A 27,921-nucleotide genomic window follows, 5' to 3' on the forward strand; every position below is an offset into this window, starting at 1 on the left:
ACTAAACATTTGGAAAGATTGATACTTTATTTTCTTTCTGGTGGTCAGCAATTTACTGCTAATGCCTGAAATAGGAGAGCAGTTACCATTGTGGAAAGTCAGTGGAAGAGAGTTTAATGTAGCCACTTGCTCAAGCCTTAAAGTATTAAAGCCTGCTGATCTTAATTCTGTCTAGGGCTGGTCTGTGAATAATTATACTAAGGAATTGGACAGAGTCATCACAGAGCTATAAAATATCACCCGTGGGGCCTCATTGGAGACTGATGGGAACTCTGGAGAGTTGATAATGGTGATCAAAGGGTCTATATATTTAAAATGCACAAAGGATAAGCCCAGAAATTATCTGCCTGCCAACTTAACTTCTCTACCTGGAACAAATTATCCAAAAATCAATTTGCAAACACCTTTGAGATAACAAGGCCTTGAGTAATAACCTCCATGGCTTTGTAAAGAAAAGCATCTAGCTTGACTAATCTGCTTAATTTCCTTCTCTGTCCAAATGGCAGGCTATAATAGAGGCAATCTGAACTTGTCCCTGAAGATTTGCTTCGAGTCACACTGAGAAAATATTGTCCACCTCTGCTTCATAATGATTATTCTCTTTCTGGAGAATCTTTGTTGCTAGATAATTAATTAGAAGGAAAACACTGAATGAGCCCTGTCTATCCCAGAGCTGTCACCTGAGTTCCAAACTGAAACTCATACCTGCCTTAGCCACCTGAATAGCTCAGAGGCTCTCCAAAAGTTCTTGAGCACAGCTACGTTGTACTCCACCCCCAAATGCCTTCCCCACCCTTCACTTCCTAGTTCTACTCCAAGAATCAATAACTTGTTCATACCCTTTGATAGATAATCCCCTTCCTGGAAGTTGGTCCTAGGAAAATATGAGACGAGATGGAGTGGAATCATTTGCACAAAGATGTTCATTGCAGCAAACAACTCATGTGCCCAACAATCGGAGAATAATTAGTGGAATTAGCTGATGGACTGTTCTATCACTATTAAAGACAGCGATGGTAAAATCCACATAGTATATAAACAAAGTCCTTTGGACCTAATAAGTGAGGGAAGGAAAGAAAATCTACATTGGGTCTATGTGTTACTGTAACCACAAAAAAAGGGTTTAAGTATACGCATAGAAATTGGAATGGAACATGGAGAAATAAAAATGGTGATTATATTGGGTGGTAGGGAAGGGGGCCTATTTCCTCTTTCTTCTCACTTCTTTATTGTTGTCCCGCTGACATTTTTTGCTACAAATAAAAATAAATATATCCACATTGATCTGTAGAAAATGGGTATCGAGAGGCAAACAGCTTTCCAAAGGGAGAGCTGGTCTTGAAAGGCATCAGATGTGGGTTCCATCCTGCCTTACCTGCTCCACTATCTTGGTTAGGTGATCTGATCACTTGGGTTCTCAGTTTTTTAATTCATTAAAACGGAGGTGATAATGTCCCAAGAATTACACAAAGTGATGCAGGTGAGATTTTCTGGTAAATAAGGATAAAGTAAATGATAATTTGCCAGTGAGCTAAAAATTGCCAGAAAGAGGCCACCATTAATGCTTGCTGAAATTCTGGTCTGTTTAGCTGAAGTTATAGAACTTAATGGAAGAGAGATGGCAACACATAGGAGATCCAAGATTATTCAGCATGACTTTTCCCTTGACCCTTGATTCCCACTGGGGTCACTGTGGCCAGTGCCCCTCTCTCTGCTGGAGGAAATTGCTAGGGTTGAGGAAGAAGCTGAATTCCTGCTATGCCATCATCCCTTTGCTACTTAGGCTCCTATCACTATTTGGAAGAACATCCACTAACAATCTATGTGTTCCTATAAAAGAAATGTTTGTAAACTCCTGACTCTCCTGGGTTTTGAACCAAACTCCGCTTTAGTAAAGGCAGGTTCTCATTTGAGGTTAGAAAAGAGACTATTACCCCAGGCAGCTTTGCCGTGTTCAAGAAAAAATCTTTTCCTCACAATGGCCATCATTCTTTCCTTTCTTTAAATTAAGGAGATACAATAGGTGTTGAATATAGTTACTTAAGATACACTGATTCAGGCATTTACATACAATTATTTAATTAAAGTAGGTCGTGAATGGGTTGAGAAAGGGATTTGGGCTGTTTTCTATGGCTGTCCGGAATGCTGTCCTTTGTCCTCACATGTTTGGAGTCTGCTCTATAAATCTTTTGGGTCTGACATCCTTTGCTGATTCCTGTCTTTCAGAGCCTCCCACTCCCATCGCCCCCCCAGAGCTGCTGGCCGTGGGGGCCACATACCTGTGGATCAAGCCGAATGCCAACTCCATCATTGGAGACGGCCCCATCATCCTGAAGGAAGTGGAGTATCGCACCACCACCGGCACCTGGGCAGAGACCCACATCGTCGACTCTCCCAACTATAAGCTGTGGCATCTGGACCCCGATGTGGAGTATGAGATCCGGGTGCTGCTCACGCGACCAGGGGAAGGGGGCACGGGACCACCAGGGCCTCCCCTCACCACCAGAACCAAGTGTGCAGGTAGGACTCTTCTTCCTGACTCCGTTTTGAGAGGTTGGGCAGTTGCTGGGAGTGATTGCTCCTGTGACAGTCACTCCTCAACTTTGGTATGAGTGTGCTTCCTGTTGTGATAAAAAAAACCAACAGAGTTTTGGTCTTGTCTTAGAGGCTCCAGAGGCATGTCTGGGGACCTCCTGGCTTTGACTGGGAGTCTAAGAACCCCCTGACTCTAGCTGTGTCATGGAGAGGTTCCTGGTCCTGAAAGTGTTTCCCGGGATACTGGTTCCCTCTCTCCAAGGGCTTCTGGTGCCACTGGTGTGTCTGAGCCTTCCTAGTGCTGACATTGCCTCTGAGGGCTCTTGATTCTGTGTCTCTGAGGCCTCCTGGCCTTGTTTCTCTGAGAGCTCCTGGGCCTGCTTCTCTGAGAGCTCCTGGCTGTGTCTCCGAAGGTTCCAGGCTCTGGTTGTATCTCCAGGGGCTCCTGGCTCTGACCATGTGACCTGAGGCTTCATTTGGTCTATGTCTCTGAGTGCTTCTGATTCTTGTTGCATATGTCAGGTGTTCCTGATTTTATTTTTGTCCCTGAGGATCTCTGGGCTGGGCCTGTGACCCTAATGAGCTCTTGGTTTTGACAATGTCCCTGAGGGCTCCTGGTTCTAGTTCTGTCTCTGAGGGGCTCCTGGTGCCAGCTACATCTTGAGTGCCTCCTGGCTCTGAAAGTGTCTCTCAGTGGATTCTGGAAATGCCTTAGTTCCTGAGAGCCTCCCACCTCTTGTGTCCCTTGGGGGTTTCTGGCACCTACTTAGGAGCCTGGGCTGAGACTCTCTGTCCAAGGGTCCTTTGGATTCTACATCCCTATAGGCTCCTGGCTCAGTGTTCCCTCCAGCCAGGCTCCAGCGGTTTCTGTGAGGTTCCTGGATGCTGCTAAAGAGTTTGCGGACTAGGGCTATGTATGGGAGTGTTCTTTGTATCTATCCCCAAGAGCTCTAGGCTTCTGTGGTGTTTCTAACAAGGGGTATTGTCTGGGATTGTATCCCTGACTGTACCCCTGAGATGTTCTGGCTTCAAATGCAACTCAAGAAATTAAAAGGACTCAGTGTTTTATGGATTTGTTTGTTTGTTTTTTGCTGCAAATCGCATTATTTATTTTATCTCATTTTTCCTAAGTAACCATTTGATGTAAGTACTTTTATCTCATATATAAATGAAAGAATAGAGACTCAATATTTTTAAAAATTTTATCCAAAGTCATAGAATTGGCCAGCAGCACACTCAGGATTTGCCCTCAGGTTTCCTGACTCGAATGCCCTTGATCGTGTGGTGTGCAGAGCTGGGGGTGCTCCAGTGGCAGACCAGGGAAGTGGCAGCATGAGCCATTGACTTCTGAGGGAAAAGGAATCCCTGATGGCTTGTGGGTGGGGAGAGAAGGACTCATCAGCACAGTGACTTCCGTGGAACAAAAAAGTCAAACACAGTCAGTTCTGCTATAATGCAACATATGTGTGCCTAAAAATCATTGCACTATTCAAAGTTATGCAGTAAAAACCACTGGGCTTATGGGGGAAAATGGGGCTGGGTCACAGCACTCATCAGTGACACACCAAAAAGAGAGGAACCTAGTAAAAATGGCAGCACAATTGTACACGTGTTAATGGCTAAGATATACATAAATACTGTACTACAAATGGGGTGTTACCGTGAAACATCCTGGAGTTTGCCTGTGGAAGTGGGTATCAGAAAGGCTGCAGCCCATGAGCTTCTGTGCAGTGGTGGAGGAGGGCTGTCTGAAAGTGGCAGTAAGTTGTGACACCATGTGTGGATCAATATGGCTTGTAACACACACAGTGAACGAAGGAAGCAGGTAGATGTTTGAGGTGGGTGCGCCTTGTGTGTTCCTGCGTGACTCAGTCCAGCTGGGTGCGGTTTTCTGCTTCACTAGTGTTTCTCTGTACAAAATCTCACATAGCAAATGTGAAATTCATGTTATGCTCACATTGTTCCCTAATATATCAATCGTGTTGGAAGACATTTGCATTTTCAAAATAAGCATTATAGCAGAATTGACTGTAACCATTCTTAAATATCTCAGTAGTGTGTCTTGGTAGCATGTAACCCAAAGTTAGTGAGTATTTCCTTTGCTTGGGAATATTCCTTTGAATGTTATTGAACCACCACGATGAACGGAGATGCCATTTTCTTGATTAGTTTCAAAAACAGGCCTTTGGTAAAATTCCTCATTGAAACCTGATTATAAAACTTACTACTTTAGAAAGACATAAGGATATGTTATTAAACCAGGTAATGCCTTATCTCAGCTTTGCAATTCAGTATTCATCCATAAAAATAATTGATTTGATCCTGCCGATGAGACTTTTCTCTTTCTACAGGGTTTCCAGGGTTTTTGATCTTTATAAATGATATTCAAAGTACTTTAGCAGCCCCCATGGACTTATTTGCTGATGATCATATAATGCATTTTGAAATTCAATCGCAAGATGATCATCTCAATAAAAATTTACAATCTATTGCAAACTGTTGCCATGGCTGTGTAATGGATTTTACATGTTGAAAGCACGATTGTCTGACTATCACTATAAAAATTATGAGTTGAAAATGCTGTTTGTGGTTTTATATTTCAAAAAATATTGATTTTTAAGTAAGTTATGCCTAAAATCTTGAATAACCCACATTTTACAAAATGTGTCATCAAAGAGGTAATCTTCTTTTCCACATTGCTACTGATAGTAGAATGTTCTTTGCCTCATAATTAATTTTTAAGAGAATTCCAGGGCTGATATCCATTTGTGGAGGCTGTTTATTGGGGTTGGTAGTCTGAGTTTTTCCCCCCTTTCTCTATTCTATTATTAATCATACTGGAAATGTACTCATTATTTTACAAAACAGAAAATGAGAGAGTGTGGAGTGTGGAAGGTATAATTTCTGCCCAGAGGAATTTACAGACTGGGTTAAGATTCCAACAAAACAGCAAAGAGAGTAAAGCATAAAGTCAAGTATTGAAATAGCACACTTTGTGGAGAAAAACAAGCTTGGCGTGGAAAGAGCAGTGCTGTTAAAATGATCTCGAGCAGTGGATTTCAAAGTTTTGTCCCTGGACAGAGAGCATAGACATCACCTGGGGACTTGTTAGAAATGCAAATTCTCAGGCCCTGTTCCCTGACCTAGTGAATCAGAAATTCTGGGGATGGAGGCCAGAGATCTGTGCTATAAGGAGCTCTCTGAGGGATGCTGACGCACACCCACATTTAAGAACCGCTGATATAGTGTCACACCCAGATGCCACTTTGGTAGTATGCCCATTATATTGCTTGATCCTTGAGGCAGTTCTGAGAGGTAGATGGGAAAAAACTGAGGCACAGAATCATCAGATGAAGCTCACAAGTCAATTACCTCCTTATAGCTAAATCTCTTGGCCTAAGGAACTCTCCATCGCATGGTTTGATGGCGTTTCCTCCGCAAATGTTCTCTTGAGGGTAGGACTGAGTGATAAAGAGACTGGTAACTATGGAGACAAGCTGAGCATGAATAGCCTCCATGCACTGCAGCTATAGTCCTGTTCATCAAACATCTACTGAGTCCCTTCCATGTGCCCAGCTGTGTGCTAGGTACTGGTGGCAGCGGCATGCAACTGGAAGCTACAAGCTCAGGTATCAGGAAGATGCCAGGAGGCCCAATTCAGCAAGGGCAGGTGGCGATGATTCTGGTTCTGCCGGGTCTGCTAGGTCACTAGGTAGATTCGTGGGGCACTGGGAGCAGGTTCTAACCCTTAAGGGGAGAGATTGTCAAGAGTTTAGCTATAGTGCAGCATCCCAGGCCAATAGTCTAGAGTTCATAGCAGGACCCTTAGCCAATTAAGCTAGAGCCTGGACAGATTTATCAGATAGGAACCTAGTAATGTGAGGATAAGAGAAGAGAGCCATAGATGACACTCCCAGGCTTCTGGTTTGGATGCCTGGGAGATGAGTGATGGAGCTATCTTCTGAGATGGAAAACACAGAAGACACTTTAGGGGCAAGAAAGCCAGCCCAGGTTTGAATATGTTGTGTTTGACGTGACACTGCACAGCAGGTGATGGTATAGGTCAACCTGGAGCTCAGGAGAGACCAGAACGTTACCTCTTCTTCTTCCAGGAGAACTACCTGGTTGCACCTGGATTTGAAAATCAAAAGGACATCTTTGTACCAATGAAAGCAGTTTAATTCTCTTTCTTCACGCTGTTCTCTTGAGATGCCCCATTCATTTTTTTTTCTATTCATCATTTTGTTCCTTTTGGTCAGTTTAATCATGCGCCGTCTTTCCTGAGATATAAGCCTGGGGAGCAAACACGATAATGTACATCAGAGTGCTTTGAAAAGCTCAAAATGCTCTTTAGATAACCTGTAATGAAACAAACCATTATTTGTTGCTATTATTGTTATGGATGTTACGATTATGAGTAATGATATCAAAACAGGAAGTCTTACTTGTCCGCTTCTCTGCGCTGACTGGCATTTGGAAGGGTGGGCCATATTCTTTGGTTGTGTTTCATCATCCCATGGGAAATCCCATTTCAGAACACGATGATCATACTGTAGTCTGGACTCTCAGAGATTTTCTGGTCTAGAGCAACAGGTGGTTTTCTCCAGCACAAACGCAATAGCAGACGTCCAGTAATAGGAGCTGGGTCCTAGAAGGGCTCTCTGGTGCCCACCCAGCCTCACCTTGAATGCCACCTCCGATGGAGGTGCTCATGTTCTCCCATGGAGGACCAGGTCACTGCTGGGGATCCTGGGCGGTTATTATTATTCACTACCCAGTGTTAGCCTAGTGATCATAAAACTCTGGATGGGGTGCTAGGTAGGAGCAGAGAGTATCCATTAGGTTGAAAGAGTGGGGGCAGTAGGCAGGTTCTTTGCATCAACTGTCTGGAGTCCACAAGGAGAACCAAGGCCAATGGCATTGACGACGGGGCCCAAGGTCAGTAAGCGGGGAAGGCGGGTGAGAAGATAAGAGGTGCAGACACCATACTGGTCCAACCTGGCCCTGCATCATTTCTGCAGGTACCGCTTTTAATGGCCCGAGCGCCTGCTTGTTGATGTCTTAAAATGATCACTCAGAAACTCTCCCTCATTTTTACCCGAATCTGCCTCCATGCAACACTCACTTATGGATTCTGCTTTTACTCTCGGGTGAGCTATTCCTCCATATCTCAAAAACAGGTCTATAGCAACTAAAGTTTTCTCTCTTATGCTCCAGAAATCTCTTTCCCCAAAAGCTGTGTTTCAGCCAGACCCTGGGCAGCTCTCTTCACATCATAGCTATGGGATCACAACTCAACAATCCAGCAAGCCAAGTGATCATACATCCCCCTGGGATTGCTTACTCTCGTAAATCAAAGGGCCCTTGCCTGGGAGTCCACTTCATCGTGGTCTCACAGGGTTCAGGCTCTCTAAGTGAAAAGCTACTTGATACAGCCAGACACGCGACACGCACTGCTGATTTGGAGAGCTCTCTTCCTATTGCCTCCACCTGAGGGTTGATTGCACATTATATTTTATTTACATATTTATGGATTTCTACTGGAAGTGATATGTGTCTGCCCTGCTCTTTTCTCCAAGGGGATAAAAAAGAGAAATTCCAATTGCTGGGCTCAGTGAAGTGAGGGTAGTCATTAGAATTTAGTGAAAAGAATAGGGGCTTTAGAGTTAAAAAGATTCTGATTTTTATTTCAAGCTGGCACTTGTTAGCTGGACGATCATGGGTGATATTACTTCTCCTGTCGGTGCCTCAGTTTCTTTTCTTCCATTTGTGAGAGATTACAGTATACCACCGTGTTGTGAGGCTTCAGTGAGACAAGTTATCTGCCTAGCAGAGAACCCGGGACATAGAAGCCCCTTTTAATGAACGGTTTTTAGAAATAATCTCAGGCCTGGGAAGATTCCCCTCACGGTAGCATCATGGACCCTGCTGTAAAGGATTTCTCCAGTTGCTGTTCTCTTTACTTTCTCCGCGGTGGATTCCTGCAGAAGCTCTGATGAGTGGCTCTGCAGGTGTTCCGGAGCCTTTGACGTGTGGCTGCAGGACCTAGAGGTGGCTGCAGTGGTACTTGATGATGCGGGAGGGGGAGATGGGAATTGTCCTTTTATAATTCCATCTCCAGTGTTAAGTAAGAGAGAGAAGCATGTTTTCCAGACCCTTCTCTCTTCTGGGAGGCCAAGGCTAGTGGGAACGAGGCTTTGGCAGACAGGGAGCGGAGGTGAGTCCTGCCCCTCTGCAGTGAGCATCCTCAGATTGGTGTGTTTTTAGTCTAGCTTGCAGTTCTAGGGCAGAGTGGAGGGACAGAGAGAGGGAAAGAGGAATTTAGGGTCTAGAAAATAGAACAGAGCTACGTAACTAGCATTGCGAGGCTTTTATTTTTATTTTTTTCATTTCTGTAAGCCTCAGTTTCACTCTCTGTAAGGTGGGGGTGGCATAACCTGGCTTAACTCGTAGGGCTCTGAATTAGAAGTAAATGGAAACTTCCTTCTGGGCAGGATGGTGGTATGAGCACAGACATCTAACTCCTGTCTGTGCCCTGCTATGACCTTGGTAGGCTGATCCATAAATCTTAGGGAAACACAGCAAGATGAGCCAGTAGAAGTAGAATCACCATTCCGCCCAGAATCAAAGCAAAATTTAAAGACCCACGGAGAACTCATTAACACAGTGAGAAACTAGGGCAGGAGAGGTCTCCCATGCAGGCCATACCATGCTCAAAGGGACATTATCACCAGAGCAGTGCGCGTGATCCCAGACTGAAGGCAGCCACAGAAGAGGGACTGTGGCCACCTCTTCCTCAAGATGACTTGGAGAAGCGGCACTGACTGCCCTTCACTTCCCCTCCCTCCCCACGCCGTTGCCTCTGCTGCTTTGACACTTCCTTTCTTCCCCGGAGTGTAGGACCTTGGGGAGAGTTACCTCCAAGGGGGTGAAGAGGAGGGAAGGCCTCTTCTCATCACACCTGGTTCAGGAGCTGCTGCATGAGACAAGAAGTGTCTGCAGAGGAGCCGAGCATCTGCTAGGGCACGAGATGTCCATCTCCTCTTCCTGTGGACCCTCTCCCCTCCCTCCCACTGCACACATAGTACCTACAAGTGGTTACCTTAGACCCCACTCCCACTTGGCTTAGGGAAGAGGAGGAGAAAAGAAAGTTTTCTCACTTTACACCTGCAATTCACAACCTCAGGGACTTTCATCCGAGCCTGCACAGTCTCCTTACTGGATGGGCTGAGCGTGGTATCAGAGCAAAGAGTGAGGGTCCAGTTGGACACCGCTTAGCAGTCTCTGGAAGGGACATCTGGAAGTGTCTTAGCTGTTCTCTGTAGAACGGGGCAGCGCTTTCTCCTTACTCTTCTTGGTTTTGTAGCCTTGGGTAAAATTCCAAAGTGACAAGAAAAGCCCTCTTAAACATCCTGTTACGTTTAGATTTTTCTGCGACTCTCTGCTCCCTAGAGAACTAGGGCCACCTGGGAGGTGAAGTACCGTAAGTCAGAGAACACACCCTGGTAAACACTCCCCCATCCTTCCTAACTTTGAAGGTTGAGTTTAAAGAAAAAGTGAGCCACAGAGAGGTATTAATGAGAATAAAAGCTAACAGTGTTTGTTTGTTTGTTTATCAAGCTAGCTGGACTAAAGACATGGCCCCCAAATATATTAAAATTGGAGGTCAGTCATTCCTGTACTGATGGAAATCTTGAAATAACAGCACAAAGAAAATGGATGATTATAGTAATGAAAACAGCAGCTACCCTTGAGTATGGTAGCTTGAGTATCTTCCGTACATGAGGGCCATTGTATTGAGCTTGTTACAAGTAACTATTTTACTTGCAATTCTTGCACTAGGAGGGTGGGTATAATTTCCTCCACTGACTGGAAAGTAAGTGACTGACCCAAGGCTATATACCTGCCCAAGTGGCCCAGCTGGGAATTGAAGTTTTAACTACAAAGCTGCAAAGCTCCAGCTCTTCCTCATATGACCCCTGAAATCCAGCATCATAATGAAAGCATAAGGCACCATGATCAGAAATGCACCGATGAAAAAAGTTGAATATTAGAAAAACTATTGGTCTAATGCTTCGTATCAGTGGGTCAAAAGATGAAAACCATCTGATCTTCTCCGGGGAGACTGAAAAGTAATTTGAAAAAATTCAGCCTTCATTACCGATCAGAATTCTGGGTAAGCTAGGAATGGAAAGGCACTTTCTTATTTCTAGCAGAAAATGTTCTTATAGCCTCAAAGCCTAAGAGAATAAACTAAACCAAAAAAAAAAAAAAAAGCTATCAGAACTACTAAGAGATTTCAGTATTATGGTCGGACACAAAGCAAATAAACAAAAATCAATAGCTATATGCCAGTAATCACCAGTATAAAAAAAATAATAAAATGTATCCTATTCTCAAATGCAATTACAATATAAATACTTAGGAGAAAACCAAGAAATGTGCAGAAACTATACGAAAACACACACACAAAACTTTATCGAGGATGATAAAACAAGACCTGAATAAATGGAGAGATATATCATGTTGTTGGATTAGGAAGTTTAATATTGTGAAGATATCAGTTCTCCCCAAATTAATTTATGGGTTTAATACAATTGCAATCAAAGCCCTAATGAGATTCTTTTTGGAATTTGACAGAGTGATTTCAAAATTGATCTGAAAGAATATATAGGAGACTGTAGTGAAGAACACTTTGAAAAGTGGTGGTTTGGCGGGGAGGGGGTGGATTTCATTGTGAAATATCTGCATTTATTATAGCTATAATAATGAAAGCCCAGAAAATAATCCAGCATAGAGTGAAACTGGCTTTCAAAGTTTATTTGAATGGAGAATTCATATAAACATAGTATATCTGTAATTGGTTAATAATTTGGAATTGAAATATAGAATGCATTGCTTAGATATCACGATATGCTGATAAATAAATTCTGGATCGATTAAGAAGTTAAAAGCAGAAAAAAGGAAGAACCAGAAGAAAATAAAGAAAATATTGTTCTGTATGAGGAAGGAATTACAGTTCATTAAAAGGAAATGCATCCGCCATTGAGTCATGGCTTACAAATTTAGTATGTAAAAAAGGAAGAAGAAGAAAAATCTTCTATGCTATACTAACAAAATTCAGAAAGCAAATAGGTAAACTGAGTGTGGAAAACTATGTGACAAAATGAGAAAAAAGGGATAATATTCTTACACATAAAGAGCTCTAATAAGTCAATAAAAATGTCATCACACTGATTTTTTTTTTTTAGAAAGGGCTAAAAGGTATAAATAGGTAACCGCCAAACAAAATATGAATGGTGAAAAACAAATTTAAAATGTCCAGTGTCACAGATAATCAAATAAATGAATTTTAACCTGTAAGATTACCAAAATATATCTACTTTTAAGTGATAATAACCCAGCACTGTCAAGGACAAAGGAAGCAGGCATTTCTACAGGTGGGTTAGCTGGCACAGTGTATTTAGAGGACAATTTGCTCATTTTTTTTCTAACAAAATAATCAGAGCTGCTGAAAAAGAATTGTATACATGGAGGTCATCACTGTATTATTTATAAAGGCAAAAACTTGGAAATCACTTAACTGCCCCAATAGGAACATAGTTAAGTAAAGTTTTATGCATGCACACGGTGGAATTCTATGCCGATATTACAAACCATGTTTTCAGGGAATATCTAATGGCATGGGTTCATGCTATGGTAAGTTTAAAAAAAAAAAAAAAAGCTTACAGAACCACATGTGTAATTACTGTCCCAATTTTTTGAAATATAAATACACAGGCCATATCTCAGCTGGTGCCCATTTGTCAGAGCTACAAAGTATTGAGCAGAATCCCCCATTCCAGGTCCTGCACTTGGTTCGATCCTGCCCCGAAGACATCTGGAGATTCCCAGGGGAGCATCTGTGTCCCCTGTTCACTGCCTGCTCTGAGTTCCAGAACATCACTCTGTCTTTCCTGGCTGTGCTAATGGGGTCAGATGTGAAACTGGCCCCTCTCTACCACGGTCCCAAAGCTGCACAAGTGCCAGGCTGTCTCCTGCAGCAGCAGTACCTCTCTTGATGCTTGGAAGTGGGGGAGGGGCACAGGCAAGAGAGGACATTGCAGAGCTGCCCAGCAGACAACTCAAAATCCTTTCACAGCCTTAAAAGTCCTTTCAGTGGGCAGGGATTTTTCCCATTTTTCTCTCCTGTCTCTCCCAGATCACCTACAGGTGATGCAAAGTCTTCTTCTCATTTCCGGAGAGGTCTCTAACTTCAGGTCCAGTCCTCTCTTTGCACATCTTTTGCATTGAGGTGAACATTAAAGGGGGAGTGTGGGGAGGGCAGCTAAGAGATCTTAACCGAGACCAAAGCCTTTCTTTTAATGGGACCAACCCTCCCTTAAAAAATGTATTTTAGTCTATGTGCTCTCATGCACACGTACAGACAACACATGCCCTATATATGGTATATATTTACATTTATAGGAACATATGTGTATGTATGTGTGTATATATAATACGTATACGTAAATGAGATTATGGGTCACTGTAAATGTTTTCTTTCTTTTGCTATGTTATATAAAATTTGTACAACTTGAAAGCAGGTTTCCCCCTTAAAGTCAAATGTGAATGTGAAAGATTGTTATAAATGTTAAAGCACTCTGTATAAATGTGAGAGATTATTTTTATCATAGTTAGTAAATCACTGATGTTCTTGGAAGGTGCAAGAACAGTTGCACATTTGCTGAGCCCTGGGATGCAAACCAAGCTTTACTCTCTGCTCAGATGGAGAAAAGGGTAGTCAGACGAGGAGTCTGCCTACAGCTCCATCTGAATTGGAATCCAGGTTCTGCCCTTAGGATGCTAGACAGCTTTGGGCAGTTTGTTTAACCTCTCTGATCCCTTTACCCATCTGTTAAATGGGGATTATACTGCTTATCTCACTGGATAGAAATAAGGGTCATTAATATTAATGACGGCTAATATTGCAGTGAATCTGCTTGCAGCCCCAAAAAGGAAGGTACGTACCATCAGCACCATCACTACCAAAGCTTAGAGAGGTTAAGTACTTTGTTGCAAGTCATGAAGCTTATTAGGAAGTGGCTGAGGTTAGAGCTTATCAAGTCTGACTCTAATCCCTGCTCTTACCCCACCTGGCTATATAACTGTAAGTGCGTGGTACAACGCCTAGAACTTAGTAGGTGCTTAGTAGATTGGAGCTTCAGGCAATTTAACAGCCTAGAGGCTCTCTCTCTCTCCCTGCCCAGGCCCTCCTCACCGGTAAACCCTAAGATCTTCACTGCAGTGGGTCCAAGGGACAAAGGGTAGCCACTTGCTGCGTTCCCAAAGGGATCTGGGAGGGCCGACAATTTCAAGAGCTTGGCGTGCACCCTCAGCCAAAATTATGTCAAGAGTCAGGGAAATCCCAGGGTGCCTTGCCCATCACTGGCATTCTGGAATGCAGAGACCTCATTACACTAGGAGTGGAATAGTATGTGCATCAGGGAGTACAAACCTGGCTTGATGCGGAGGAATTGGCTGCGCGTGCCAGAAAGCAGGGAAACCAGAGCATCAGTCAGTGGTGGTTTCTAAATCATACCCACCACTGGCTTGACCCTCAGTCATTTTGAGCTTCTTAAGTGGAGCTGTGGCAGGAGCTGAGAGGGCGCGTTGGAAGGTCTGTGGGGACCCACCAACGAGTGGATGTCCATCCACCCTATAGACTTCCCTAGCAGGGGATGTCTTGAATCATTAGAAGCATGTAACTCTTCCCACTAATCCTTTTCCAGCTGGGCCCAGGGCTAAAAGCAGGTACAGTTGCTGCAGCTACTATGGTATCTGCTGCTGTTCTTCCTTCTTTGTCCTCTTCATCTTTGTACTTGAAAAAAATAATGTATCTACAGCAAAGCAAATTTTTGAAAATAGAAAATATATCTCATATACCAATTAATTTCTTTGTTAGTGCATATTCCTTTTCAGTCATTGACCCCATTCTTATGTAATTATGCCTCATGTCCTATGTCTCTACCTGTCACTCAACACCATAAAGTAAATATTTTACATGTTCTTAAGGAATTTTCAACATTGTTTTAATGGCTCCATAGTGTCCCATAGAGTCTAATTGCCAAAATTTGCTTAACAATTCCTGTATTGTTGGATATTTGGGTGTTTCCAAAATGTCACCATCTTCCTGCCTTGTAACCTTCTGTTTGAATGATATTCTAGGCTGAATTTCAAGGAGTAAGGTATTAAAAGGTAGAGACGTCCTTATGGCTTTTGCTACATTTCACAGATTGCTGTCAATGAAATAATTATGCTATTTTTTTTAATGATATGAGCACTTTTAGTGTAACCCTTGACAAAATTATATACTATCATCTTTTAAAAATTTGTCCATTTCATAGGCATGAAGTGATATTTCAAGTCTGCTTTAATTCATGTCTCTTCATAACCTCCACTTCTGCATTCCCTCTGCCTCGCTCACGTGTGCCAGCTGCCATGCTAGTCTTTTTTCTGTTCCTCAAGTCTTTTTTCTGTTCTTCAAAAACACCATGGCCACCCTCTTTCCTGCCTCAGGGCCTTTGCCCAAGCTGTTCCCTCTCCCTGGAACTCTCTCCCCACTCATACTCTTCACCAGCTCCTTCATCCTCCTCCTTTGCATGTCCCTTTAAAGGTCACTTCACAGAGAGACCTTACTTGACACCCTAATCTAAGTTAGTCTCCTTCCCACTCCCCTGTCGAACAATTTATGACACTGTTCACAGAACTTATCCCAGTTGGTGATTATCTAATTATTTGTGTCTGTTTGTTTATTGCATGCCCGTCCATTAGACTTTGTGCTTCCCCAAGGACACTCTAGCTTCATCCGTTCTGGTCACTAGTGCCTGGAATCGTGACTGACACATAGTAGGCACTCAGTAAACCGGTGTTGAATGCATGGATGTTATGGAGATATACGTGCTACACTGCAGAAAATTTGGAAAAGCAGAAAAATACACAGACAAAAATTTAAGTGACCCAAACAAGGCATCCATCAGAGATAAAAACTATTACCAAGTTGGTGTTTCTAATAGTTTCATGTGTTACATTGAACTCATTAATTACTATGGGGTTTATGTTGGTCTTTGGGACGCAGTTAGGTTTCAACTTGCTTTATAACCATTTGACCTATTGTCTCAGCACCATTAGTGGAATAAGCTTACAGTGCCCCAAGCAATGAGGAACTGGGGAAGGGAGGAGGGAATTCTTTATGGAGAAGGGAAGGAGGCTGGGAGCCTGACCCAAAGAAGGTTTGCAAAAGAAAGCCTATCAGAGAAAGGGGACCTCTAACTGTGAATCTCCTGACCTGGCCGTAATAGCCGGGCGGGCGGACATCCAGACCACAGTTCGGGAAACTCACCTTGGGAGGAAAACCCCAGGCCCTGTCCAAGTGGCTAATACCACCTGTGTTTGTAAATCCTTTACAGTACTATCTTTCTAGAGCCTTTTATAAACATTATCGATCCTCAGCGTGACTCTGAGACTAACTGGGATAATCACCACCATTTTACTCTAGGGGACGTGGAAGCTCTCAGGAGTTACGAGACCCTCCCTATATCTCAGATCTTGGGATAGCTGTGAAATAACATCCTGACCCCAAACTCTTCTGACGCCTGCCCTCCGGCTACTGTCGAAGGTTTCAATGAGCTGTGAATCTTGGATTAACCTGATAGCTTGGGGGAAAGGTGGGGGGAACAGGAGGAGGCAGGAGTTCTGATTAATTGATTCCTTTTTTGAATTTGAAGGTTAAGCAGAAAATCCATTTAAAGTTGGCCCAGACTGTTTTATATAGGATGGCATATGAACTAAGCACAATAAAATTGAGCCCAGAGGAGTATCCCAAGGGAGAAGTCAATAATGTGACCCATAATTGCCTTTTACAGTGGGTATGGTTATGTGCCCTTGACCACTGCACCCACCCCAAAGCATTTAATCAAAGCCATGGCAGTTTAGGCATCTAAAGGCCTCTGGCAGGCAGTTAATGGCCATCCCAGTGTCTTGAGCTGTCCTAGACTCTGAACTCCCTGAGGACAGAGCCTTGTGCATTTCACTTCCGTGTCTGGCTGGTACATCCAGAAGTTTGAAGCAAGGATGGGCATGCATCCTCAATTAGGTGTGGCTAACAAGATTAATGATATTCTGTATTGTGGGGAGTTTAGGATTCAGAATGATTGGGCAGCGGAATGCCTGTAATATGCCAAGAGCATTAAACTTCATTCTGGCCACATATTTTCAAAGGTACCAGATAAAAGATATTACCTAGGAGAGTGCTGGTCCTCTGGGGACGAGCTGTAAATCCCATCATATGAACAGACTGGAGGGGTGCTGAGCAATATGTTTGCTTGCAAGTTAGAGAGACTCTGATGCCTGGAATTGTTCAGACTTCTGTACATGGTGGGAAAGTTAGGGCAGCTCTTCACATTTCCACGGCATTTTGTAGTGATGGTGAAAGAAATATGTTTCTATTATTTTTATTTTGGAAGATACAGAAAAACACCAAAAGAATGTAAAAATCACCCATAACCCCACCACTTGGAGATAACTACTCCAATTTTGGTGTAACTCTTCCAATGATTTGTTTTTTTTTCTAATGCAGAAATGTACATCTCTTTACACAAAATTAAGCCAAAGTGTACATGTTCTATAACTGATTATTTAGCAGTATATAGTGAACATTTTCCCATGCACTTATTATTTTTACTTCAATAAATACAAATAGGTATTAAATAGGTGGCGTGATGAAGTAAATAGAGATGGTCTTGGTTTTTATGGATCCTGAAACGAAGGGGGAGATGTATATTACATTGAATATAGATACAGAAATACAGTCTGTCCTTAATTTCTGCAGACTCCATGATTGCAAATTCATCTACTTGCTAAAATGTAATTGTGATACCAAAAGCAATACTCACAGTGCTTTCACGGTCATTCACAGACATGCGCAGAGAGTTGAAAAATTTGAGTTGCCAAATGCACACGTTCCCAGGTTGAACAAGGAGACGCTCTGCCTTCTTGTTTCAGGTCTCCTCCTCTAAATAATATCCTTTTCACGGTCTGTTTAGTGCCATGTTTTTCCCATTTTGGTGCTTTTTGTTGCTGATTTTTCTGTTTAAAATAGCCCCCAAGCATAGTGCCAAAGTGCTGCCTAGTGTCCCTGAGTGCAAGAAGGCTGTGATGTGCCTTACAGAGAAAATGCATGTGTTAGGTAAGCTTTGCTCTGCGTGAGTTACAGCTCTTGGCTGTGGGCTCAGTGTTAATGAATTAACAGTGTGTATTAAACAAGGTATCTTTAAACAAAAACAGACATAAAACAAGGTTATGTATTGACCGGTTGACAAAAACGTTGTATCCGAGGCTCTCGGGAGCCTAGGGGCAATGGTTCGGTATTTGCTCATTCAGTGCAACTTTATAGAACGTAACTATTGCAAATAGAGACAACCAACTCTATGTATATACAAATCAGTAAGGTGGGGGGTGGTCAGGAATGGAGACATACATTTGGCTCTAGATAGCTCTTAAAACTGTTGAAAAATAATTTTCAAGACAAGGTAAAATCACAACTCTCATACAGAAGTAAAATCAACATGCTTTTATTTGATTCATTTACGAGGAAACCGGTGAGGTGTCACAACCAGTGCAGAGGAAAATCCAAAAATCAAAGACATTTATAGGTGAGGAATGTTGACATGAATATGCAAACAGAGGCAAAACTGGCTTTCTTTTTTCCTTTGGTAGGGGAGAAGATTGTCCCTCCCTGAGACAGAGCCATTTCCATGTCTGTAGACAAAAAATTATTCTGCATTGCTCTCAGTAATCTACAACTTGCAGGGTTGTAAAGTAGGTTCCATAGAATCATAATCTGATAACAGGGAAACTTGTGCCATGACAATTCATAGTTGTCCATGAAAGCACGTGTCCCCCCCACCCCCAAGTCATGGTGATGTGATCCATCTAGATAATGTGTGGAGGTAAGAGAAGGGAACCCTGAGCAACGCCCCTACCATGAGATTAGAGGTTGGGTGGCTAATTCAGAGCCAGCAAAGCAAACTGTGAAGAAACAGCTAGAGAGGTAGAAGGAAAATGTGGTGCCTTTGGGCCAACAGCAAGACAGAGGATGGAGAAAGTTGTCAGCTGCCTGAAGGTTGAGTAAGACGCACTCTAAAAGGGTCCCCTTGGATTTGGCACCTTGGTGGCCACTGGCGAGTTACCATGAGCAGCTACTGAGGGGTACAAACCAGCAGAAGCCAAAGTGGCATAGGATAGGTGAAACAGGAGTGAGAAACTAAAAATTTTGATTCACGTCTTTGCGGTTTTTTTGTTTTTTTTGTTTTTTTTTCAAGTCTTTGTTTTGATTCAAGTCTTGATATGCTCTTAATATGGATGTGCCATTGATTTTATCCTAACTTCTATTTCTGGACATTTCAGTCTTCTATAATTTTTCAAAAATTGTCATTAATATCCTTATAGATACAAATCAGTGAGCACATATTTAATATCTTTCCTAGAATCAATTTCTGGGAGTGTCATTGTTGCTGGGTCCGCAAGCATTTCCAAGACTTTGAGACCGTTCCTCCACAATTGGGTCAATTTACACCCTGCCCTTAACAGTGGATGAGCCACTTTGTTTCTTTGGACATCTCGTCTGTAACTGTTATAAGTCTGCATTCTCTCTTTATTCTTCTCCATTTCCCTGAGACAATAACTCTGCAAATAAGTCATTTGGTGTTTGGAGCTGATAATCAGTGGCTTTTATTTCTTATCATCACTTACAAGTGGCAGCCCCTTATTTGGAGCAGAATCAGTTCTTTCCCTTGTTGGCATTAACACACGTCAAATATTTGCAGGTTCTTATCTTTCTTTAGGCTTGGCTTGGGCAGGCTCTGAATTTTTAGCACCTGACATTTTCCCTCCCAGGTCCATTCCTCTGTTTTCCTGAGGGCATTCCTGTCTTGCCTCAGCTTTCCATCCACTTAAGCATGGCCATGCTTCTGCATCCCAAGAAAAGCCCATCTTAACCTGGGCAGGTAGAGAGGATTTCCACCCTTACCTCCCCGAGGGCTGCATTGTCAGCTGTTTTTTAAATGAAATCTCTATCCAGCTTTTCGGATTGTACGCCCCCTGTTTCTCATCTCTGATTTCTATGCTTGTTGGTGTTTCTTAGGACTGTGTCCTCTGCCCAGTTCTCTCTTCATTACACATTACTCTCCCTGGGTATGTCTTACCTGTTCCCATGGCTTCAACAAGAGCTGGACACATTCCCATCTGTCTTCTGAGCTCCAGGTCTACACACCTAACTGCTTTTTCTATCTGCCTTATACCCATCTCACCCCTACAGCCTGCCTGCTCAGTTCAGAAACCTGAACTCATCTGGGATCCTCCCCTCTTCTTCTCTCTCCTCTCACACCAGATCAGCCAGAAAACTGTGCATTTCCCCTGCTTCTGCCCCCTCTTCTCCAATTTTGTTCTCCTGTCCACATATGTCACTTGAGGATTCTTTGCCACCAGGATTCACTGAAGTCTCACATTGGATTTTACACCTATTACCAATCTTGTCTTACCAGGTTTATGAGACCTGGTAAATTTCTAAGGCGGATTATTATTTTCATTTCTTTTCCAGTAAACTATGTTGTATTTTTAAATGTAATTTCATTTTGCTACTTCTGTATCTTTCCATTTTTGGTCCATTTCAATGGGCCCTTTCAGGGTAGGAGATATTGATACATCGACAGACCCCATTGCCACTAGGATCAAATAGAAAATGACATTATCGGATCCATTGGGTTGTCATGCTGAGGCAACAGTCTCATGATGACTAAATGAGTAAATGAATTTAAATGCATAAGACAGTAGTACAATAAGATGTTGCCTGTACATCGTTCTTCAATGCCAGCAGTAGTAACATTCTTGCCCTGATGTTAGTGAGCTTTGGAAGCAACAGGGTATTGTGGGAAGAGTGTGATTTTCCAGATTCAAACTCTCATCTCACTAGTTAGCAGCGGTATGACCTTGGGCAGGTCACTAAACTTCTCTGGACTTTCATTTCCTCATCTATAAATTCAGAATAACAGTGTCCATCTCCTTGGGCTGTCATGAGGCTTGAACGAATAGATATGTATAAAGAGGGAAAAGATGGTGATTTGGGGGGTGGGAGGCTGGGTGTGTTGAACCGAGTGTGGTAAAGATACACTCTTTTGCTTCCCGTCCCCATCTCCATAGAAACCCTCTGGCCTGAAGAGCTTCACGCCCTCAGTGAGCATATCCTAAGGGGGAGAGCAGCCCTGGGTGTCTGCTGTGGAATGTTGTCATTTGTGGCCAGTGCCTCTTCCTTGTTCCACTGGAGCTTTCAGAGATGCTCTCCCTAAGTCCCCTCCCTGCCTGCCTGCCTGCCTGCCTGCCTGGATTGGGTTTGTCTTCTCCATCCTACACTCTGTGCTGGGAGAGGCTTATCATGTCTCCCCTGGACCCGTCCACCAGCCTTCTCCTTCCTGTTCCTGCTTACAGCCTTGCCTCTCCCCACTGCGTGTCCCCACCACCATCCATCCTCCACGGGACAACCGTGGTGACTGTTCCAGCGCAAACCTGGCCTTATTTCTTCCCTGGTTTACATCATTCCCGTGTCCCCCTACAGCCCTTAGAGTGTCCTCCGTACCCTCCGTGCCATTCAAGGCCCTTCACGAGCTCTCACAGCCTTCCCTGTCTTGTCCTTTCCAGGCTCCTTTTCATCGTTAGACACTGTGGCCAGGAGATTTCAAGGCTTCTAAAATGTTTGAAGACTGGAAAAGCAATTTATTGGCTCAAAAATGTGTAGGAAAACTGTATTGAAGCTAATCAGCATTTAATTCTATATCTATGAAATATATCTGCATGCCTATGTGTGTATACATATATGTATATATGTATATATATACAGTCAATTTACTGTTCAAAAATTTTATTACATTTAGCAACAAACTATAGATTAGCTTTCCTCACAGGTCAAGAATTCCCCAAGGAACAAAGTGGTTGAAGAAACCAGAGACGATGATAAGTTGTTGTTACTGGGAGCCACATAATTTAGAAGGCAAAATTATTTTTTAAATATTTCAAAATAATTTTATGACAAAAAAGTTATACATCGTGTTGGAGGTAGAACGTATGTGCATCTTTATATATATATATATATATTTTTTTTTTTTTTAAAATATTTATTTATTTATTTTTGGCTGTGTTGGGTCTTCTGTGCGAGTTGGGTTTCTGTGCGAGTTGGGTTTCTGTGCGAGGGCTTTCTCTAGTTGCGGCGAGTGGGGGCCACTCTTAATCACGGTGCGCGGGCCTCTCACTGTCGCGGCCTCTCTTGCTGCGGAGCACAAGCTCCAGACGCGCAGGCTCAGTAATTTTGGCTCACGGGCCTAGTTGCTCCGCGGCATGTGGGATCTTCCCAGACCAGGGCTCGAACCCGTGTCCCCCGCATTGGCAGGCAGATTCTCAACCACTGCGCCACCAGGGAAGCCCTGTGCGTCTTAATATGAGATGAAGGTGGCCTCCAAAACTAGACTGGCCCATGAAGATCATACACGGCCTTGGGTTTCCCGTTTACCTTGACCTGCAGCCTCTCACTCCTTAGCTGCCTCTTGCCATGCACTTGTACCCGCTGATTACAGGACCATCTACCATGATTTTTCTATCAGTCAATCCTGTGATATTTGTAAGAAGGTGTTGGCCCTACTCCTTGCTGGTCCTCAGCACAAAGTGCAGAGCTTTGCGTACAATGCAGGCTCTCAATGCTGTTAGTTGGAGGAGCATCGCTGGTTGGTCCTGGGGAGTCATTATGGAGAAAGGGAATGTGGAGGAGTTTGCCTTTTATGGGGCGCTCAGGGCTAGGCCTGAACGTTGCCAGACACTTGTAGGTCATTCCGTCACGTGTACGCCATGTGAATAAAAGGACACACTTCTCAGCAACTCTGCACTAAGTGATGTGACACAAAGATGGAGAAGATGACGCAAAGGTGGGGCAGCATCCTTGGTCACGAGATCAAGCCCTTGACTTTGCCTGACCTCAGAGGCTCCATGGGTATCAAAGTCCTCTGTGACCTTCACTGCAGAGAAGAAAGGGATATGGCAGGTGGGATGGGCGCTGAGAGCACTGAGTGTAGCTTCCTAGAGGCCCTGGGAATCACGAGCAGAGGTAGAGGCTGCTGTTCCAAGAGGGAAGCAGGACGTCGGCCCCAATGGCAGGTGTGGGCAAGGACAGTCCTGTGGGCTGCAGTGGCTGTCACCAGACACAGGCTGGGGATCAGTGACCACAGCTGCTCTGTGCACCGCCCCTCAGCAGATTCCTCAAGGGCAGGGACCACAGTGTCTTTGAGGCTCTGGTGCCCTAGTGCCCAGCACAGCCTGGCACTGAGCAAGTGCTCAGGGAGGATTTGCTGGACTAATGAGGGGCAGAGTGGTCTAACCATGGAAACGGCAATGCAGTTCAGAGCAGACCGTTCCCCCAAAGGAGTCTCTCCAAGTATCCTGATTTCATAATGAATGTTTCATGGGCCATTTTTGTCATTAGAATAGAATAGAAATAGAATATATGGCAGGCATTTTACCTCATTCTCTAATTAAATATTAGTAGTACTTGGAGAGGTATTAACATGCCATTTTTTTAAAATGAGGAAAAAGCTCAGAGAAGGAGTCATTTGTCCACTAATGAGCTAGTGAGTGCAGACCCGAACTCTGAACCCTGGATGAAGCCTCTCGTCTGTCCCTGATCTACATACAGTATCACCTCACTTGAGTATTGTCAGTAATCTTCTAGAAAGGGAGCCTGCTCTTCGGAGCAGAGAGACCTCACTGGATTTGCAGTCACAACCAGTGGGTTCCAGACCTGCCCTTGCCTCTGTCCCTTAATGAGTGTTGCTAATCTCTTTGAGCCTCAGCTTTCTCATCTGTAAAATGGGAATAAAATGTGACTACCTCATAGGCTTGGAACAAGGACTAAATGGACACCATTTGTGAACACACCTGGCACAGCTGTTGGCACATAGAAGATAAACAACTGCTAATTGGTTCTGATGTTAGAAATCAATTTTATAGTGTGCCTGTATTTTCTTATATATGACGTTGGCAAGCAATGAGGTTTGGACATGTTCCTTCATTCCTGTATGATCCAGTTTAATATTTTTCTATTGTCACATGCAGTGTCATCCCTCTTGGACTTTGTCTCTTTAAAGGCATTTATCCTATTCTTTCACAATGATATGTATATAATCCACTTTCCTTATGAAATGCTTTTTGCATATAGAACCCTTTATACACCATCCAGATATAAGAGCCATTTAGTTGCACATGTAAAAGGACCCATTTGAAAAGTAAGGGAAGAAAGTAGCCTTTATTTTCTTGCAGACCTTTCTGGGGAGCTTCACCAGAAAAATAGAAGTACACACACTTCCTCAAGAATTTGAGTGTCGCTGGGGTCTCTTAATTGTGTTATTTTCTCACTGCACGTGAAGCCCCATTGCATTTGCTTTGTATCCTAGTCATTCTTTGCCATAGCGGCAGAGATGAATATTTTCTCCACTGTAGTTGTTTTCCTAAGAAGCTAAAAATATTGGAAGGAAATTGTTTTTTTCTCTTCTGCCTTATCTTTGCATAACTATTCTCAGGGATCTCAGAGCAGCGTAGGAGACGACCTCTTTTTTATTGTCGCTGTAGAGCCAAGAAAGAAACACAAGCAGCAGAGAATAAAAGCAACCCTGGCCTCTGTGGCTGTCTCCTGGAACTGTCAAGGTGATGGTTGGAATGAATCCACTGGTCAATTCCAATTTAGTCCAGTCCCTGATTTGACAACCCCACCCCTGCAGGCGAGCGACGGATTGTTTTTCATGATCGATGGGGGTGACAGATTTATTTTCCAAACTGAGGCTGATTTTTCCTGACCCTGATGAGCCTGGGGAGGTGGAGGTGGGGTGTGTGTGTGGAGGTGGGGTGTGTGTGTGGAGTGGGGGAGGGTTGGATGGGGAGAGAGGATACTCCTTTGCTAATGGCCTCTGGCAGTGACTTCTGTGAAAGTCTCAACAGTTCAGAAAGCACGCTGTTAGGGAAGCAGTGGGGAGGGAATAGGATATCGGGTAGAAAAACCCAGATTCCCAGTTCTGGTTCTGCTGTTTCCTTGGGCAAGTTTCTTAACTCCTCTGTGCTTTTGATCACCTGTAAAAAACATGAGCCAGGTGGAAGAGACTGCTAGTTGCTTATTCAATATTTGTTCTCACCTTCTTCCTTACTGAGATCAGATTTTATTCTGGCTGCGATGTGACCAGATAAAAGACTGCATTTCCCAGCCCCGCTTGCAGCTGGGTGTGGCCATGTGACCAAGTTCTGACCCATGAGATGTAAGCAGAGTGGTGGGCAGGACTTCTGGGAGAGCTCTTTCCAAGGGGGCCCCTGACTGCCCTCCTTCTCTTCCCCGTGCCTCGGGTGATGTAGACCTGAGGAGATGAAGTATTACAGGTATCCAGTAGCTGGGGCAGGCTCTGATTGTCTCTTGGCTGTGGACTCTTGAGTTCTATGCAAACAGAGAGGCTTTCATGCTATGGCAGCTGGATTGTGTCTCCAAACTTCAGGGGGAAGGTGAAGGGTGTGTCTGACCTCAAGGAGCAAATACTTTTTGCAGCAAATGAAACTTGAACCCATGGGCTCTTCAGGGGCCTTCACATACTCCCAGAGGACTAGAAAGTTATTCCCTTAACCAGTAATTGTATCTTTTTGACTCCTAAGAACCTGTGGCTACTTCTATAGAGATTGACTTCAATCAGTGCATCAGTGAACTCACTTGTAGGTGCTGTGGTTTGAATGTGTCTCCTCCTCACCCTAGCACCACCTCCCTACCGCTGTTGTAACAATTAACAGACGCTTTAATACTAGACAAAAGATTGCTGAGGCTGACTTGTCCTGTGAGGGCTTCTCTCTCTGCCAGGCTTCGTCTGCTGGGAGGACAAAAGAGGTCTTAGAGAGCTGGAAGGGTGATGTAGGAGCAGGGAAGACCCCAACACCTCCTTCTCTATTAGTGAAGTACATTTATGAAGGACACCCTGGCTGGAGTGACAGGGGCGTCTGCTCTTACTGGGCCATTTTGTCCCTTGATGGCTCTGTCTTCAACGTAGCTGCTGACAACCCAGCCAATTAAACTACAGGCCCCAGACCTGTGGGTCAGGCTCGGGGGCTTTGGAAGAGCGTCATAAAACCCCAGGCGCCTTCAGGGTCAGCCCTTTCCCCAGAGCATCAGGGGAGAGTGTTCTCAGCTGGACTCTGAGGAAGGAAAGCACCACTGAAGGGTCGCGTCTAAGCCACTGCCCCCAGGTGTCCCTGGATGCCATGATGAGTGGGGCCAGAAGTTTCCTGGGAAGCTTATCCCAGAGGAGAAAATCCTCCTTTTGTTATTACTTAATGATTTCTTTTTACTCTGACCACCTCAGATGTGATTTGCAGCATCTTGTGATGAAAGCAGAAATCTAGATAGTCAGTCTTGTTTCCTGATCCTCAAATCCGAGAGGAACTGGCCCCAAGAGCCTTGGTTTAATGAGCATCGGCTGGTATCACAGACACTGTCCTTGCCAGTGGGTTCACGACACATCCTCCAAGGTGCAGACACATCCTGCATTCTCATGTCTCCTGTTCCTGCCTCTCAGAGGCACCGAGGGTGGAATGTCTACAGAGGTGGGGTCATGGGGCTGAGGGCTAAGATCCAGGTGTGAAACGTCCTGGGGACCTGGCCTCTTCTGCAGCCCAGACTCAGGGGAACTTGCAAATTGAATGATTTTATCCATTAGCTGTCACAGCTGGACTTCTGGACAAGGCTGAATGGCTGAGAAATCGAGCCTGAATTCTGCAGTGGGACCAGGTCAAGAGGAGCTCTGGGCTGTTGGCTCGGCACCAGGAGTACAGCATGTGAAGGAGCCATTTATCTACCTGATTTATTCATTCTGTATTTGTTGAATGACTGCTCTGTGCTGGAGACGAGAGATTTAGGGGGGGAAGCTGACATTCTGCCCAGTGACTTAGTAGCTCACAGCCTCTGTCACACGAGAGGCAAAGATGTGGATCTGTGGATGCAAGGATATAAATGTCATGAGCCAGGTTCCCTAGAAGCAGAGCTTGAAATCGGGGTGCAGATACATGTGATTTACTGAAGGAGGAACCTGTAAGGGAGGGAGGGAAGAGGACATGGAAGGGGAAGAGGTAGGGTAAGAATGTGATCAGGGAACGTCTAGCCTTGACCTGATCTGTGAACTAAGGGCTCTACAGCAGCACTGTCCAGCAGAACTTCCTGTGACGCTAGGATGTCCTGTATCTGTGCTGTCCAGCAGCAGAGCCACCAGCCACATGTGATTGCTGAGCACCTGAAATGTGGTCGGTGTGGCTGAGGAACTGAAATAGTCATTTAATTTTAATTCAGCGTAAATACAGTACTCACAAATAATGAATGGCTGCCATATTGGATACTGCACCTCTAGAGCAGATGTGGGCAACCTTCTGTGAAGGACCAGTAAGTGAATACCTTAGGTTTTGTGGACCAGACAGCCTGGGTTGCAATTACTTCACTGCTGTTGTAGCAGAAAATCAGCCATGGACAACACCTGAAGGAGTGGCTGCGGCCGTGTGCCAGTGACTACCACAACAAGTGGCAAACTGGATGTGGCCCATGAACCATGAAGCAGACTGCAGAGTTGCCCGCCTCCGCAGCACCCAGCAAAGGGCCAGCCTTGCAGAGCCGATATCAGACTGCTGTCGGTGTAGATCACCTGGGGGAAGGATGGTACTTCCCGGGCAAGGCGACTCTGCCAGCTGAGGGCATTTCCCAGAGTAGAGTGAGCGTGGCGGCGGGGTGCTGTGATCCCTTAGGCACGTGCCGCTGTGGCCATTACAGGTTGTGCGGTGGCCAGGTAAGGAGAGTCTAGGAGGAGCACTACGGTGTCTACTGCAGTAATGAACAATTCTTACCATGCGTTCACTGTGTGCCAGGCACAGTGTTAGTGCCTCACGTGGATTCTTTTCATTCAGCTCTCAAATTACCCTTAGGAAGAATGGAATGCAAGCATTTGTAATGCGTTCCTAGAAAATTCATTGATGTTCATCACTACAATTTTGTTGGCTTAGTTACTGGTTACCCGCAAGATTTTCTCTCTCTCTCTCTCTCTCTCTCTCACACACACACACACACACACACACACACACACACTTCATCTGAAATATAGGTATGATGCCACCAAGTGGCAGTCATGTACTTTTTTCTGTCAGGTAGCTTTGCTCTACCTTCAGAGACCCCAGTGACCTGACCTTTTTTGTACTAGTTGCCTCCACTTACTTTGCCTCTCTGGGGTGTTTTTCAGCCAAGATTTC

At 44.2% G+C, this 27,921-nt stretch overlaps 1 protein-coding gene across 11 annotated transcripts in view; it reads left to right on the forward strand.

Moving 5' to 3' along the window:
• Positions 1 to 27,921, forward strand: part of PTPRT (protein tyrosine phosphatase receptor type T) — a 1,089,879-nt gene that overhangs the window by 497,662 nt on the left and 564,296 nt on the right. For all 11 annotated transcript variants that reach the window (XM_036826097.1, XM_036826100.1, XM_036826103.1 and 8 more), the window contains exon 7: positions 2,227 to 2,520. In XM_036826097.1, coding sequence (XP_036681992.1) covers positions 2,227 to 2,520 — 294 coding nt within the window. The remainder of the gene's footprint in view (positions 1 to 2,226; positions 2,521 to 27,921) is intronic.

Source organism: Balaenoptera musculus, chromosome 15 (genome assembly GCF_009873245.2).
Source record: "Balaenoptera musculus isolate JJ_BM4_2016_0621 chromosome 15, mBalMus1.pri.v3, whole genome shotgun sequence".
Classification (NCBI taxonomy): Eukaryota; Metazoa; Chordata; class Mammalia; order Artiodactyla; family Balaenopteridae; genus Balaenoptera; species Balaenoptera musculus.